At 40.2% G+C, this 12,453-nt stretch overlaps 4 protein-coding genes across 6 annotated transcripts in view; 2 read left to right on the top strand and 2 right to left on the bottom strand.

The window, feature by feature from the left end:
- The window catches only part of LOC131892129 (synaptotagmin-5-like), a 54,720-nt gene extending 49,104 nt beyond the window's left edge, over positions 1-5,616 (top strand). Inside the window, exons 1-9 of one of the 2 annotated variants that reach the window (XM_059241894.1) lie at positions 1,143-1,300; positions 3,571-3,688; positions 3,762-3,859; positions 3,920-4,140; positions 4,209-4,312; positions 4,378-4,462; positions 4,519-4,616; positions 4,946-5,116; positions 5,179-5,616. In XM_059241894.1, the coding sequence (XP_059097877.1) occupies positions 1,191-1,300; positions 3,571-3,688; positions 3,762-3,859; positions 3,920-4,140; positions 4,209-4,312; positions 4,378-4,462; positions 4,519-4,616; positions 4,946-5,116; positions 5,179-5,616 (1,443 nt within the window). In that variant the 5' untranslated portion in view covers positions 1,143-1,190. Of the gene's footprint in view, positions 1-1,142; positions 1,301-3,570; positions 3,689-3,761; positions 3,860-3,919; positions 4,141-4,208; positions 4,313-4,377; positions 4,463-4,518; positions 4,617-4,945; positions 5,117-5,178 lie in introns of those variants that run through there. The other variant, XM_059241893.1, reaches the window with a different exon arrangement.
- A 13-nt stretch (positions 5,617-5,629) lies between these two features.
- Positions 5,630-10,109, bottom strand: LOC131892127 (polycystin-2-like protein 1). The gene is made up of 12 exons (XM_059241889.1): positions 9,866-10,109; positions 9,401-9,706; positions 9,066-9,336; positions 8,519-8,680; positions 8,141-8,371; positions 7,856-8,084; positions 7,463-7,578; positions 7,279-7,393; positions 6,971-7,213; positions 6,679-6,905; positions 5,890-6,120; positions 5,630-5,833 (listed from the first exon to the last, which is right to left on the bottom strand). The coding sequence occupies exons 1-12, from the start codon at positions 10,047-10,049 to the stop codon at positions 5,680-5,682; spliced, it is 2,469 nt and encodes an 822-aa protein (XP_059097872.1). The 5' UTR covers positions 10,050-10,109; the 3' UTR covers positions 5,630-5,679.
- A 357-nt stretch (positions 10,110-10,466) lies between these two features.
- Positions 10,467-12,453, top strand: part of LOC131892126 (polycystin-2-like protein 1) — a 10,447-nt gene continuing 8,460 nt past the window's right edge. Inside the window, exons 1-3 of the mRNA XM_059241888.1 lie at positions 10,467-10,807; positions 11,705-11,809; positions 11,882-11,992. Of these exons, the coding sequence (XP_059097871.1) occupies positions 10,549-10,807; positions 11,705-11,809; positions 11,882-11,992 (475 nt within the window). The 5' untranslated portion in view covers positions 10,467-10,548. The remainder of the gene's footprint in view (positions 10,808-11,704; positions 11,810-11,881; positions 11,993-12,453) is intronic.
- The window catches only part of LOC131892131 (uncharacterized), a 58,626-nt gene continuing 58,134 nt past the window's right edge, over positions 11,962-12,453 (bottom strand). For both annotated transcript variants that reach the window (XM_059241903.1, XM_059241902.1), the window contains one exon: positions 11,962-12,309. In XM_059241903.1, coding sequence (XP_059097886.1) covers positions 12,057-12,309 — 253 coding nt within the window. In that variant the 3' untranslated portion in view covers positions 11,962-12,056. The remainder of the gene's footprint in view (positions 12,310-12,453) is intronic.

The raw sequence follows: 12,453 nt of genomic DNA, 5'->3' as shown, positions 1-12,453 counted from the left end.
AAAATGTTTGACTTGTTTCTATTTCGTCCAAACTTAACGTTAATGGGACTTTGGTGTAGTGTGCTCGTGAAAATCCCAACGTGGAAGGTTTGCAAAGAACTTTAAGTCACTTTAAGAACAACAACAATTCTAAACGGGATCCAATAGGGTATCTGAAATTTAAATTTCAAAATAAAGTTACTTGAGTCATTTTTTAGTCATTTTGATATGTTTGTACGTCCATCGAAATAACAAATGATCCTTAACAATTATCAACATTAGTTCGTCAATGAATGAGACCATTGAAGTGGCTTTTTTTGGCCAGAAAATGTGCCCTTATAACCCTAATAACAATATTGTTTTTGACCTCGATAATCAATGATTAATCAGCAAAGTAATCTAGAGGCCTTTTGAAATTTTGTCCCTTCTCAAGTGGGCGCTAAATTGTATATCATCAACTAACAATCCCAACCTTTCGTTGAATACGTGAAGTAGTGGTTGTTGTTTTAGGTAATTTGATCAAAGAACAACCGTCACACTTTTGATCCATTAGAATGTAATTTTATTATACGTATATTTTGCCATTTCGACATATGAAGCTAAACACTAAAATGGCCTTGAGTAAGTATAAAATTCTTGGTATAAAATGAATGTTTACAACTTTACTGTTATTAAGTTCGCGTGTTTTTTGGATAAACATGACTTAATGAAGTTCACTTTTTGTAACCCATATGAGTACATTCATTCAAATATATTTGGCTTGCCTGGTGTTTCACTATTACGAGAAAGTAAAAAAATGTTTATTTGCTCAAATTTGATTTTGTTTTGTGTGTACTATTCATCTGCGGTGCTATTGTTTTTATTTTCATTTGTAAATTTCGGGAACAAAGTTATTAATAAAAGGCTACTCTTGTCGTGTAAGTTTCTCCTTGGTTAGACGCAAGACCATGATGTGCATTCTGTACAAAACCTGAAAACTCAACTTACTTAATATGAAACTTGGTCAGATTTGTTTTTGATTGGATAGTACCTGAGAGACAGGCTGTCAACTGCTTTGTGTCCACTGCTTGGGTGCAACTAGTTCTGTAGTTCGAAATGAACAAGTGTCATGGTATACGAAGCGATACATCTGTCACATTAGTTTTCTCCTCGCATGAGTCCTTTCCTCTACTAGTATTAGAGCAACAGAACTCACGAATGTCGTGATAGGTATGAAGAGTTTATATGACTTCAGTGACGCAGAAATTGGGCTCATTATAATCGGAGGTGGTTGTATTTTGGGCCTATCCCTCTGCCTGGGCTTGTGTGGACTACTTCATGGGTGAGAGAAATTTACCTGCAATGGTTATCTCAACATCGTGGGCTTTCACAAATCCTCGCTATAACAAACCTGCTTGAAGTGCGAATACATTTTTTTATAAATAGGTCCAAGTGTGAAAAACTCCGCCAATGATCTCATGCTCCACTTGGTACAGGTCAATTGCTCACTGATATATGAAAGTCCACGTGCTAACCATAATAACAAAACACTCAGTACTAAATTGAAGTACTGTAGCAATTTTATTAGTATTCTCAAGGGTGCCTGAAGTCTAAGTAAAGCTTTGTGACTAACTCTTTAAGGCACAACTTCTCGTTCAAGTGTTTTTGCTTTAGATCTCAGACTATCATGAACTCTTGTTTTGGGACGGAATTAAAGGTTAAAAAATCGCCACATGGGGCACTGAACTCATGGCCGTAACCTTATCCGATAACATTAGTTCCTTGATGGATCAGATATCAAATGAATATGAAGGGAAATTAGAATCAGAAGTTATTTCGTTACACTTCAATTCAAAGAAATTTGGGCTGGCCTGAGTCCTTTTTAGAATACTAGAGTTCGGACATATCATCAGTTTTATCTGTCTTTCTTTGGATTCTTTTTACTGGCAAGCAGTAATGGATACTTGTTTCAAATAGTCCTTTTTTATTGAGCGGTGAAAGCGCCCTCTGCTTCATCTAAGTGCGGACAAACAAATGTAGAAACGAGAGAATGCACTCTCAGATGCCAAACTTTATCAAGAGATTCTAAATGTATAATGTATTACCCAATTTCAAATATTCCTTGAGTAATTCCGAACAATGCAATATGTAAAAAATCATTTTACAGAATGCTATATAATGCATGGTTGATAATACGCCAACACTTTGGCAATCACCATTTCCGACAAATAGTGCAAGGAAAAGCAGAATTTTACAAGATTTTGGTGACTCACTTTAAAAACACCACTGTTTCTAAACTTACCATTTGCTTATTTTAAGCACAATTTAATGGAAAAATATGATGATGAAAAGTCGCCATATATAGCTCTATATAGCTCTCTGTTTATGCTTATGTGGATTTCAAAAGTGTTTGTAATCATACCCTAATAGGATTTAAAAAGTCTCTCAGAAGGGTTGGTGGTGTGTCATGATGTTAGAATAGTGTTGCAATAAGTTGGTCAGCGAAAAAATACCTTCAAAAAGTCAGGCACCTTCTTGTATTTCTTCGTTATGGTGTCCGTAACGAGAGGGGGGGAGGGTAATGAAACGGACTTTTGTTATTTTCTCCTTACTTGTCGTTAAACCTAGATTGCGGCATTTTTGTGCACCATCCCTCTTGTCGGACTCAACCCCTTCCATCATCAATGGCTCATCACTAGATGGCTCCCTAAAGAGTAAAAAATAGAGCTTAAGTAAGATTCATTTTACTTTTAAATGGATGCCTCTACATTTGGCGCTTCTTTATTATTTGGGTTCAAGTCGGCTAGAGCCTGTCTACGATCTAATGGAGTTGTGGAGTCTCATAGATACTCTATTTAGCTTGAAAAAAGATTGAGCCAAAATTCTACGAAAACATTATCTTTAGGGTGTTAGTTCTTGTCTAGTCAATCTGCTCTCTCCCTTCAATCAATGCTTCTTCAAACGACAATCGAACTATTTAGTTTTAAAGAGTAATGGTAACAGAGCCACTTATAATTGATGCAAAGATTGTCGTTGTGGCTAGTTCTTAGTGGGATTGCGAAGTAATACTTCAGTAAATACATGCACCTCCACACAATGGTAAAAATGCCCTTTTGATGGAAATACCCAAACACATCTTGGCATATTTCTACCACAGAAAATCATAAGGCACAACTTTGATTTAATTGCTTTCTGGTATTCTAGCTCACATAAAAAACACTTATTTTCCTAAAAGCATATCAAAAACTGAAATTTCCAAAAACCTCTTCAATGAAAGCTGGGAGCGCACTTAGTTAGCCAGTCAGATGATTGTGCTTCGCTCGGCCAGGGAAGCCTTTCTTCACATCTTCCATAACAAATTCCAATGGGTGGTGATATCGTTCGGTCTGCGATTGGTTCTTCGCTTGCCTTCAAGTGCTCCTGATAAAGATCAGGGCTGAGAGTCAAACTGTGGACCTCTCTCGTGTGCGGAAACTGCGCTTACCACTATGCCACACTTCCTCCACTCCCAATTGACTATTTCAAGGACGGCATCAAGGCTATTTCTAGCAATTATCTCTGATATTTGGATCTTGAGCAAAATGTATCCATGCAATTTCAATTGTCTTTTAGTATATCAAGACGACGAGGCAAGTCCAACTCCGTTAGCGGATCCAAAAGTGGCTTGATCAAAGAGCAGAGCCACTCTGTCCTTCGGGGAGAGCATCCCATAGCATTTGTGTTGCCTTCAGTAGGGTCGTTTTGAAATAACCATATTTTGAGGACTATTATCATAGACCATTAACAAAACTACATCCCATTAGGTGTCGTTATCCGAGCCAGGAAGCGAAATGTCCGATTTGGAGAGCCTGACCGCTTGCTACTCAACCAGCCCCTCGATGACTCTCTCAAGCAGCTTTGGGTAAAATGCAACTATGTAGCTCATTTCATCTTTACTATATAAGAATGATTGCGCCGTTAGTGCTCAAGTTCCTTGGAGACACCGAAGGACCTCATTTTCACAAGGTTACAGCCCCTCCAGGAAGAACCGGAGAAGGTACTCCCCGCTGGTCGAGAGAGGTTACGAGAGTGCGGATGCACTATCCCGTGATTTTAAGGGTGACCTTCTGGATCCCGAGGGAAAAAGCGCTTCTTTTGTCAAAGGACCCCCTTGTTCATTACCCAATAATGGACAAATTGCTGGTTGGTACTATTATTGAGCAGAACTAATGCAGCTATATCAGCAACGTTTACTTCGCATTTGTCTTCAGAGTCGGCCATTGATGGCAATTTGGAACCAATCCATGAACCTGAGGAACATAATCTGGGTTCTTTGAGAGTGAAGCTTTCTGTAGATGCCAATGGAGACTTGATGGTGAGGGTAATGATGGTACTCAGAAAGGATGTAAGTTTAACAATTAGGTTGAATTTCATTATTAGATTAGTGAAGTGTTCCTAACGGATCTTAGCACCATCTATCTTTCGAATAGCTCCAAGCTATCCATCCGAGTCAAAATGATCACAGGTACTATCACAAATTTTTATTCTATATTTGCTCTAACTCATTCCTTGGATCTTAAGATAAAAAGAGCGTCGCGACAGAATCCGGGATGACTTCCATATTTGACACCAAAGCCTTGTTTATCGACCCTCTTAGCATTCCAATCAGCAACCAACGGGTAAGGTTGAATACACACGCAATTAAGCAAGAGAAGTAACATGTCTGTCAAAACAAGTGCCTGAAGTGAATACATAGAACAAAATCTTAAGCAATCTTGACTTCTTCGTCACTAGACGCTAAAATTCTAAGATTTGTTCAAAGTACGTAATATGACACCATTAGCAATCCTCAATCAGAAAATCACCACAAACCCTTCTCACTCGTTATGTTCTGTTCAATGATTGCACCGCTGAGAACGAAGGTGCCAAATTTCAAATTTCTTCTGCACTTCACTTGCCTAATAGGGATAAATCTGTTCATAAAGATTGTGTTATTTCGTCTTCGCAGTGCAACCTTTGTGTCCTAAAACTGAGTGTGATACAGAAGAGCTCGTCCAAGAACCAAGGAGAGCCAGTTTTTTATGGCTATTCAGTGATTGACATGAGCCAAATCTTGCCTCTTACTTGTGGTTCCAAGCTTGTGGAGAAACCAATCCAAGTCTCGGTCGTGGAAGAGTTGGTGAGAAGGCAACTTTTTGCTTTTAGACGGTCAAAAGTAAATGGCAAAATTTCCGTTTACAGCGGCAAATTCTTGCTCACGCCATCGAGATCTCGCTTCACTATGATTCCGTCTCCGGGAAACTCACCTTAGGAATAATTCAAGCAGAGCTAAAGGGCGTCAAAGCTCAGAATTTTTCCCAAGTTGAGGCGCATTTGTATACCAAAGTGACCTTATTTGAAGGCCGTCGGGTGATCAAGGCCAAAAAAACCCGACCAGTGGGCTTCAACGTCAAACCTCAATTTCACGAGACATTCAGTATCTTATTCCCGGTCACCTACTTGGAAAAGGTCTCGTGTATTATCAGCCTTTGTAGCAAAGACCGCCAAGGAGCCAAAGTCGTCTTGGGAAGGATTTGTGTGGGACCCGAAAGTTACGCTGAAGGTCAAGGACAGCTTCATTGGACCCGAATGAGGCTGAACGATGGAGCTACTATTATCCAATGGCATCAGCTGGCATAAAGTATCGGAAAACCAATCTTGACCTTAGTTTATTTCATTTGTCCGTAATCAGCAAGCTCTCAGTTATTGCAACGAGCCAGGAGCAAAGAGCATATCCATGGCTGCTCGTTTGCGAGCAATCCCACTCTGCACACGTTCCATCTTATCCAGGACAAAGTCGATCTTGTTCACAATGACAGCGAAGGCGCTTTCCATGCGGTCAATCCTCTCCTCTAACCTATTTTTCTTAAACCTATTAGTATTCATAAAAATGCGTATCTTTTATCAGCTTACTCTTCGATGTCCTCGTCGGTTGGTTTGGTCAGGGGCAAAGGAGCTTCTTCTCCATCGATCTCCTCCTCAGCTGTGGGCTCAGTCTCGCCTTCTTCAAGCAGATCTGGTTCATCATATTCACCATTGTCGAGGTCTTCTACTAGGTCTTCTATCTCTGCTGCATTCAGTCCTTCTCCGTCTTTGTCATACTTGGCCATGAACAACTCAATCTCCATTTCACTGAAGTTGGCTCTAAAGAGAGGATTGAGAAGTAGCCATAACTTGAAGGTTTCACATGGATTGAGAAATAAGATTGCGACTGCAGCTTGCACATCTGTATGACAAGTTTTGATTAATGTTTGATTTTTTCAGGTCAGATCTGATCTATAACTTTTTCTGACTTCTAACAACAACGATCTTACTTGGCAGCATCAGTTTTCAACTATAAACCGGCGCTGGCAATAGCATCACATCAGTATTACAAAGCTGTCAAAAAATGTTTGGAAGTGAGACTGCAGAAGAATTTCAGTGTTCATCTAAATCATTATTGCTTTGTTCCATATCACATTTCAAATGTGTAAAAAATCCATAAATTTAAGTTTAGACAATGTTATGGTTTTTAACGTAACATTGGTGATATTCGGCTTAGTAGTGTTGTACTGCAAATTATTTTTTCAAATGAATGTGAAGTCAAAGTGCGAGCTTATTCATTTTCTTCATTGTTTTATATTTTATGACTTCTGTTATGGCACGTGCTAGTTCGGAAAATGTTGAAAAAGGCATTTTTGTATGTACACAAATTCAACTTACTTTTTGAGGTTTTGTCGGACTTCTTCGTAGGTGAGGTTACCATCGTCATTGGCCAACTTGAGAGCGTTCTCCAGATCAATAGCTCGATTCCGAGGTCCGCCCAACTGCCCAATGATGTTGTTATAGCCCCGTGCAAAGTAATCCCCGATTTCATACACAGTTTTCCGGGCTGCAATCTCAGCTTTCACTTCCGTGTAGGTGTCGTTGATGATGGCCAAGAACATGTTCTAAAGGCCAAAAATAGATGCAAAACAAAGTGTACAGGGAAATAATGCCAGATAAAAATACTTACAATCAGAATGAAGAACACAATCATGACGTAAGCAATGAAGTAAAGGGGTCCCAGGTATCGCTCAGTCTGTTCCATCTCATTGAAGTCAAAGTCGCCCAAAATGATTCGGAGCAACGAGAACACGGCGTCCGTCATTGAACTGTAGTCTTGCATACTGGAGCCAAAAATGAGATATCCCACTTGAGCAAAGGCAATAAAGAATATGCCAAACATCAATCCGAATCCTGCCACATCCTTAGCACACTTTTAAAGCAAGACATAATGAGGTTAAGATTTGCCATCATAGTTTGGGAGTAAAGGAAGCTTACTCGGGAAAGGGTTTTGGTCAATTGTGTCATGGTCTTGTTGAAAGAGATGTATTTCAGGAACTTGATCCAGGCAAAGAAGATGTTGACCGCCATGGCACTGTCCATGATCAAGGCTCTAAAGGAAAACAAAGCTATTTTTACTGCTTTAAAGCATTTCTTGATTAGTTTGTATTTCGATCCTTACAGAAATCCGAGTTGTGTAAAGTTGGCAAATTTGTCTGGGTCAGAAAGAAGTTCGCCTAAATTGCTCTCAACCACGTAAATAGAGAATCCGATCACCGCCATTGTCAGACTTGAAATCTGCAAAAGTAACATACTGGTCACAAAAAGAAGTGTGATCTACTATAAGTACAAAAAACACAGATAACATGATGACTTTTTCTCGTGATGAAGTCGGTTCTAACAGTTATGGTTATACACAAAAAAGTCCCTTTCATCCTTAGCACTTATTTGATATGACATCTGTCTTACCGAGCGTACTTACTTGTTTACCAATTATAAAACTGATAGGTAATCTCTGTTGAAGACTTTTAACATTGAAAAGAACTTTTTGATAAATGGGTTTGAAATTACTTACCACAATCACCACAATGTCCAAGATGTTCCAAATGTTGTTGAAGTACTTGATCCTACTATGGTTGATCTCAATGATTTCCTCAACGCAGTAGTACAAGATAAAGACAATGTAGCAGATCTCACAAGCCATAACAAAGTAGTCAAATTGTGTCACATATCGCAAAAGTTTCACGGTCTGGAACGACATCAGTGGTATCACGCCACCTGTCGCCGGAAATTCGAAGGCTAGCCTAAAAAAGTCAACACTGCCAATTGATGTCCTCCACTTGACCATCAGTCAACTTACTTGATGATGCAAAAGTAGTTCAAATTGGCGTTGTAAACGGTGAAGTCAATTGCCACAAATCTCGTAGCCCGGGTGACCCAAAGACCTTGCTTGAGCTCCTCCAGGATGGCCTCAGTTTCGTTACGAGTGGACCGGAGGTCTTGGAAATGGCCAGCTCCAGAATAGGTAGCTAGTTTGGCACTAAAGCTGACCCCTTCTAATTTTTCATCGTCGCCCTCCGTGAATTCCCACCTGCAATTTAGATTTAGTATCAACGTACTTAAGTTTCGACCAATTCGGTGCGTCACTTAAAGTATGGGCCTCTGCCACCAGAGGGCGTAAAGACTCAAAAGCTGTAAGAGCATGTAAGGTGAATTTGTATGTTCCAACTCAACCCACGCTGTCATTGAGGAGAACTGAGGTTCCAATATCGTGTCATTAATCCCGAAGGTGGATTTGTTCTCGTGCTTCACGGCGTAACTGTCGTAGCAAGTTTTCGTAATCCTTTGAACCTCTGCGTGCAACTCACAAGATCCATTTTTGACCCTCAGTTGCCTTATCCTGAAAGAACAAACATGGGCTCATAAATGGAAAGGTTTTTCAACCGCTTGTCCGTCAAGAATATATACAATACACTGAATTGAAATTGGTTTTGCTTTGGTTTTGCTTTGGAATTGTCAAACACTTTTGGGCCACCCTGGCTTTTACTAGGTGTATGTATGTAGTAAGAATACACTTTACTTGATAAATTGGATCCCTTAACGGGCATCTTGACCGTCAACCAAGTGAAGTAAATACATTTAGATAAGTATTGTCAATGTTAACAAAATATATCCAATCGACCTCGAGATTCGCAAAACGTCTTTTAAAACGTAACGATAATAATTACACTCCTATGATCGAAGCGAAAGAACTTGATTCAGTTTCCCACCGTTCAAATACTAACCTTGGCACCCCAAGTAATCGATTTTCGAAAAGGATGTTGGTGTCACTGTTTGTAATAGGACAGGGTCCAACGGCTTCGTCGCCCCCTGGACAAATAAAATTCGTGCTCTCTCCATTGGTGTAAGTGTATTCCCAATAAAGCTTGTCCAAAAAGTCGTTTTGAACGAACTTCCAGAAGTCCTGCGTATTTTGAACCGATTTAGCCTCCTTGAACAAGGTTTCCATAATGTTAGTGTAATAATATTGTTGTGAAGAAGTTGTTCCAAATGTCACTGAGAACAAAGGAATAGTTTCGTGATTGTCAAGCGTTACTTCCCGTCAACAAAACCCACTCACTGATTGAAAGGATGCCAATGAAGACACAATAGACAACCAATTCCCGGATGGTGGTCCTGACATATAGTTCTCGATCTGTGGAGGTGTTCATCTCTCTGGTCGACCACATCCCGCCGCAACAGCGCATGAAAAAACCCCAGCAACTCTTGGTTGGAGCTTCACGGTCAGGACCAAACAAGTAGGCAGAATCTTTGTGGAACATTTCGTCCTCATCCTCCACAGCCTCAACCACACAACAATCATCGCCATCATAGTCGCACTGTTCATCCACATCAATAAGCAAATCGGGGTCTTCATCAAACTCGCCTAAGCATGATTTCAAGTAGTTAAAATTTATGCATCGGATTCATTGGTAGTCGTCCCTCCAAACCTCGTCAAAGTATTGTGTCCTTTCACATATTCAGGATATACCAAAAACCCTTGAAACTTGCAAAATAAGAAAAACAGAAATCATCCTTCACATACCCCAAGCTTTTTGAGAAGTTCCGGTGGTCGGTCGAGATGGTTGGTGAAAGACATGACTACCCGGCCTTGATTCTGCTCGAGACGCGTGACTTACAGGTCTTGAGGTTTTACTGGCTGGCCTTGAACGTAGCTGGGAGGTGTGACTCCCTGGCCTTGATGGCACACCCACTAGATCCCCCTCCATAATTGACTGTTGCAGGGTCACTAAACAGTGTGAATGTGTAAAGACGTGCAACTGATTACTACAATCGAAGTCTCCATAACGATAAGGCCTTGTTGTGAGCATGGCTTGTTGCCTGGATACAAATATAAATCTACCCAGGGCCCTAGATTTGTATGCTAGTTCACTCATCGTTTTATTTTGGGATTTGTTCAGCATTTCCAATTCAAGTTGCATGGCTTTAATGAAACTTGAAAACGGTGATTTAGTTATTAATCTTACGTATTAAATCCAAAAGAAAATGAGAGAAAACAAGTTGGTGGGTTCGTGAAGCCACGACTCTGATTTGGTCGTGGTCAATCAATAATCATTGTAAACCATAGCAAAGGTCCGACGTCGTCCTTGGCAACCATCGGTCAAAGTGGTGTTCAAGGCTCAGTCAGCTTTCAGACTCGGTCATCTTTAGACATTGAATACCCGTTCTCCAGTTCCACCTTCCGAGTGACTTATCGACCGAATCAATATGGCGGACGAAGAAAGCCCCCCTATGGCGGAGACCAATTCCAGACCAGGGACCTCCGGGGTAAGGTCCAGAGCTGCTAGTAGCAAGAGCCAGAGGTCTCGACCTGGTAGCGCACAGCCTGTGAGTTCCAGACCTCCAAGCTCCAAGAGTATTCAGTCCCAACCCCGGAGTCGACCAGCATCGAGTGTGTCCAAGAAATCCGGGAACCTATCCCGGATCGGCTCGGCCACATCTAACCGAAGTGCTTGGTCTACAGATGGTAAGTGAAACGCCTGGAGCAGCTTTTAGAAATGACAATTAATTTTTGATCTAATTGAATTATAGTCTAAAACTTTTTCTTTATATGCCCTTTTCATTGTTGAGTCAAGATGGCGACCGTTTATTCTAGCCGCAAGCCAGGCATTCATTGAGAGAAAAAAAAGTGTCCTATTGTGGAGCAGGTGGTAGAAAAATACGCGTTAAAAGATAAAAATATGCTTGTAATTTGTTTTGAAATAAAATCATTGCACATAATTGAAATTTCTTGACCATGGAATTCCTATAATATTGCAAGTCTGATTGTTTCCTTTGTAAATTGGTTATGATTTTAGAGCCATGAAAAGATTCTGTAAATTCTAATTCAAAGCTTGTATTGGCAAGAGATTAAAATGAAGAAAACAAAGTGTTTACAAGTTGTTAGCAAAAAGTGCAAAGCCAGGAAGAATTTTAGTCTTTTGTTTGTAGAAAGATAATGACAGCCATTACGTTTTGCTATCAAACGTAGCTAATCATCTTACGTTAGAAATCAAGCTCTTTGTTGTAAGATTGTTTTGGCGAAAAGTGCAGCTTGCGAAACATCAATCGTTCAACTTGATTGAACTTGAATGTAATCGTGGGCCTCTACAAAGGCCTCGTCGAATGGAAAGAGAAGCCCTTTCATCCAATTTTCCCTAGTGTACACGATTGAAGGAAATCCAATAAATTGCATCACATATATCCTTTATCTGCAAACATCTATTCATTGTCACTTAGTATGGTTTGAACCTATATAATTTGGTTTGAACACAATTCTCAAACGTGACACTTGTGCATTTTTATTGTCAAAAATGTCAAGCTTTCTTAGAATCGCATGGTTCTACTCACGAAACCTTGTCCATTAACTGAAACTTTTATGTAGATGGCGAGGAGATGTTCAAGGTCAATGAGGAGGAAGAGGATCTGATTCGAGATGAAGAACCGGCACAAAAGGGTTGTTGGCATTCATTCACCAATTGCGTGGGAGGTAAGCAATGTCATTTGTGACACGTAAGCAATGTCTAATTATCATTAAGCGATATTATGTTGTATTCCTTAGGAATGTGGGCCACTCGCGAAATGGAGACCATCGATGATCGTGAGGTATTTGTACGGACAACCATTCGGGAACTCGTGGTGTACTGCATCTTTCTGGTGGTTCTCTGTATTTGTAAGTGTTTCAAGCGTACATGAGATCAATTAAAGCAGGGTTGGTAAAAATGAGAAAAGCTAATTCAGGGTCGCTGAGAATTGCGAATGATCGGCCTCTGATTGGTCTCCGCGTCATCTTGGGTGAATTGTTGCAACTCAGCTGCATTTGTGTCTGTCTTTGCAACGCCTTTCTTTTGGAAACAACATTTTTCATTCCTTTTGGCCCACATGACAATCAATCCAATTACTGCCAATAATAGAAGTACTATAATGACGGCAATGATTATCAACATGACCTGACTTGTGCCTTCCAAATCCAGAACCACTAAGTCGATCCTTAAAGAGAAAACGCGAAAATGAAAATTACAGTTAAGATTTTTTACCAAACTGACTCATGTAGAGGAAGGCAAACAATCACAAGTTTCATGGTTTGAGTAAAACCAGTGTCTCATAATAGGAGATCAGAGTGTGTCACCCTGA

This window comes from Tigriopus californicus, chromosome 12 (assembly GCF_007210705.1).
Source record: "Tigriopus californicus strain San Diego chromosome 12, Tcal_SD_v2.1, whole genome shotgun sequence".
NCBI classification, from domain to species: domain Eukaryota; kingdom Metazoa; phylum Arthropoda; class Copepoda; order Harpacticoida; family Harpacticidae; genus Tigriopus; species Tigriopus californicus.
The sequence above is the reverse complement of the archived record's forward strand: the minus strand, read 5'-3'. Positions and strand labels throughout refer to the sequence as shown.

Bases quoted from the DNA above. Each gene is read 5' to 3' on its own strand.
- LOC131892127 (XM_059241889.1), bottom strand. From the start codon at position 10,049: ATGGAGGGGGATCTAGTGGGTGTGCCATCAAGGCCAGGGAGTCACACC. The intron at 9,707-9,865 runs GTATGTGAAGGA...AATCATGCTTAG, and splicing joins AACTTCTCAAAAAGCTTGGG to GCGAGTTTGATGAAGACCCC. The intron at 7,214-7,278 runs GTAAGCTTCCTT...TTGCTTTAAAAG, and splicing joins TGACCAAAACCCTTTCCCGA to TGTGCTAAGGATGTGGCAGG.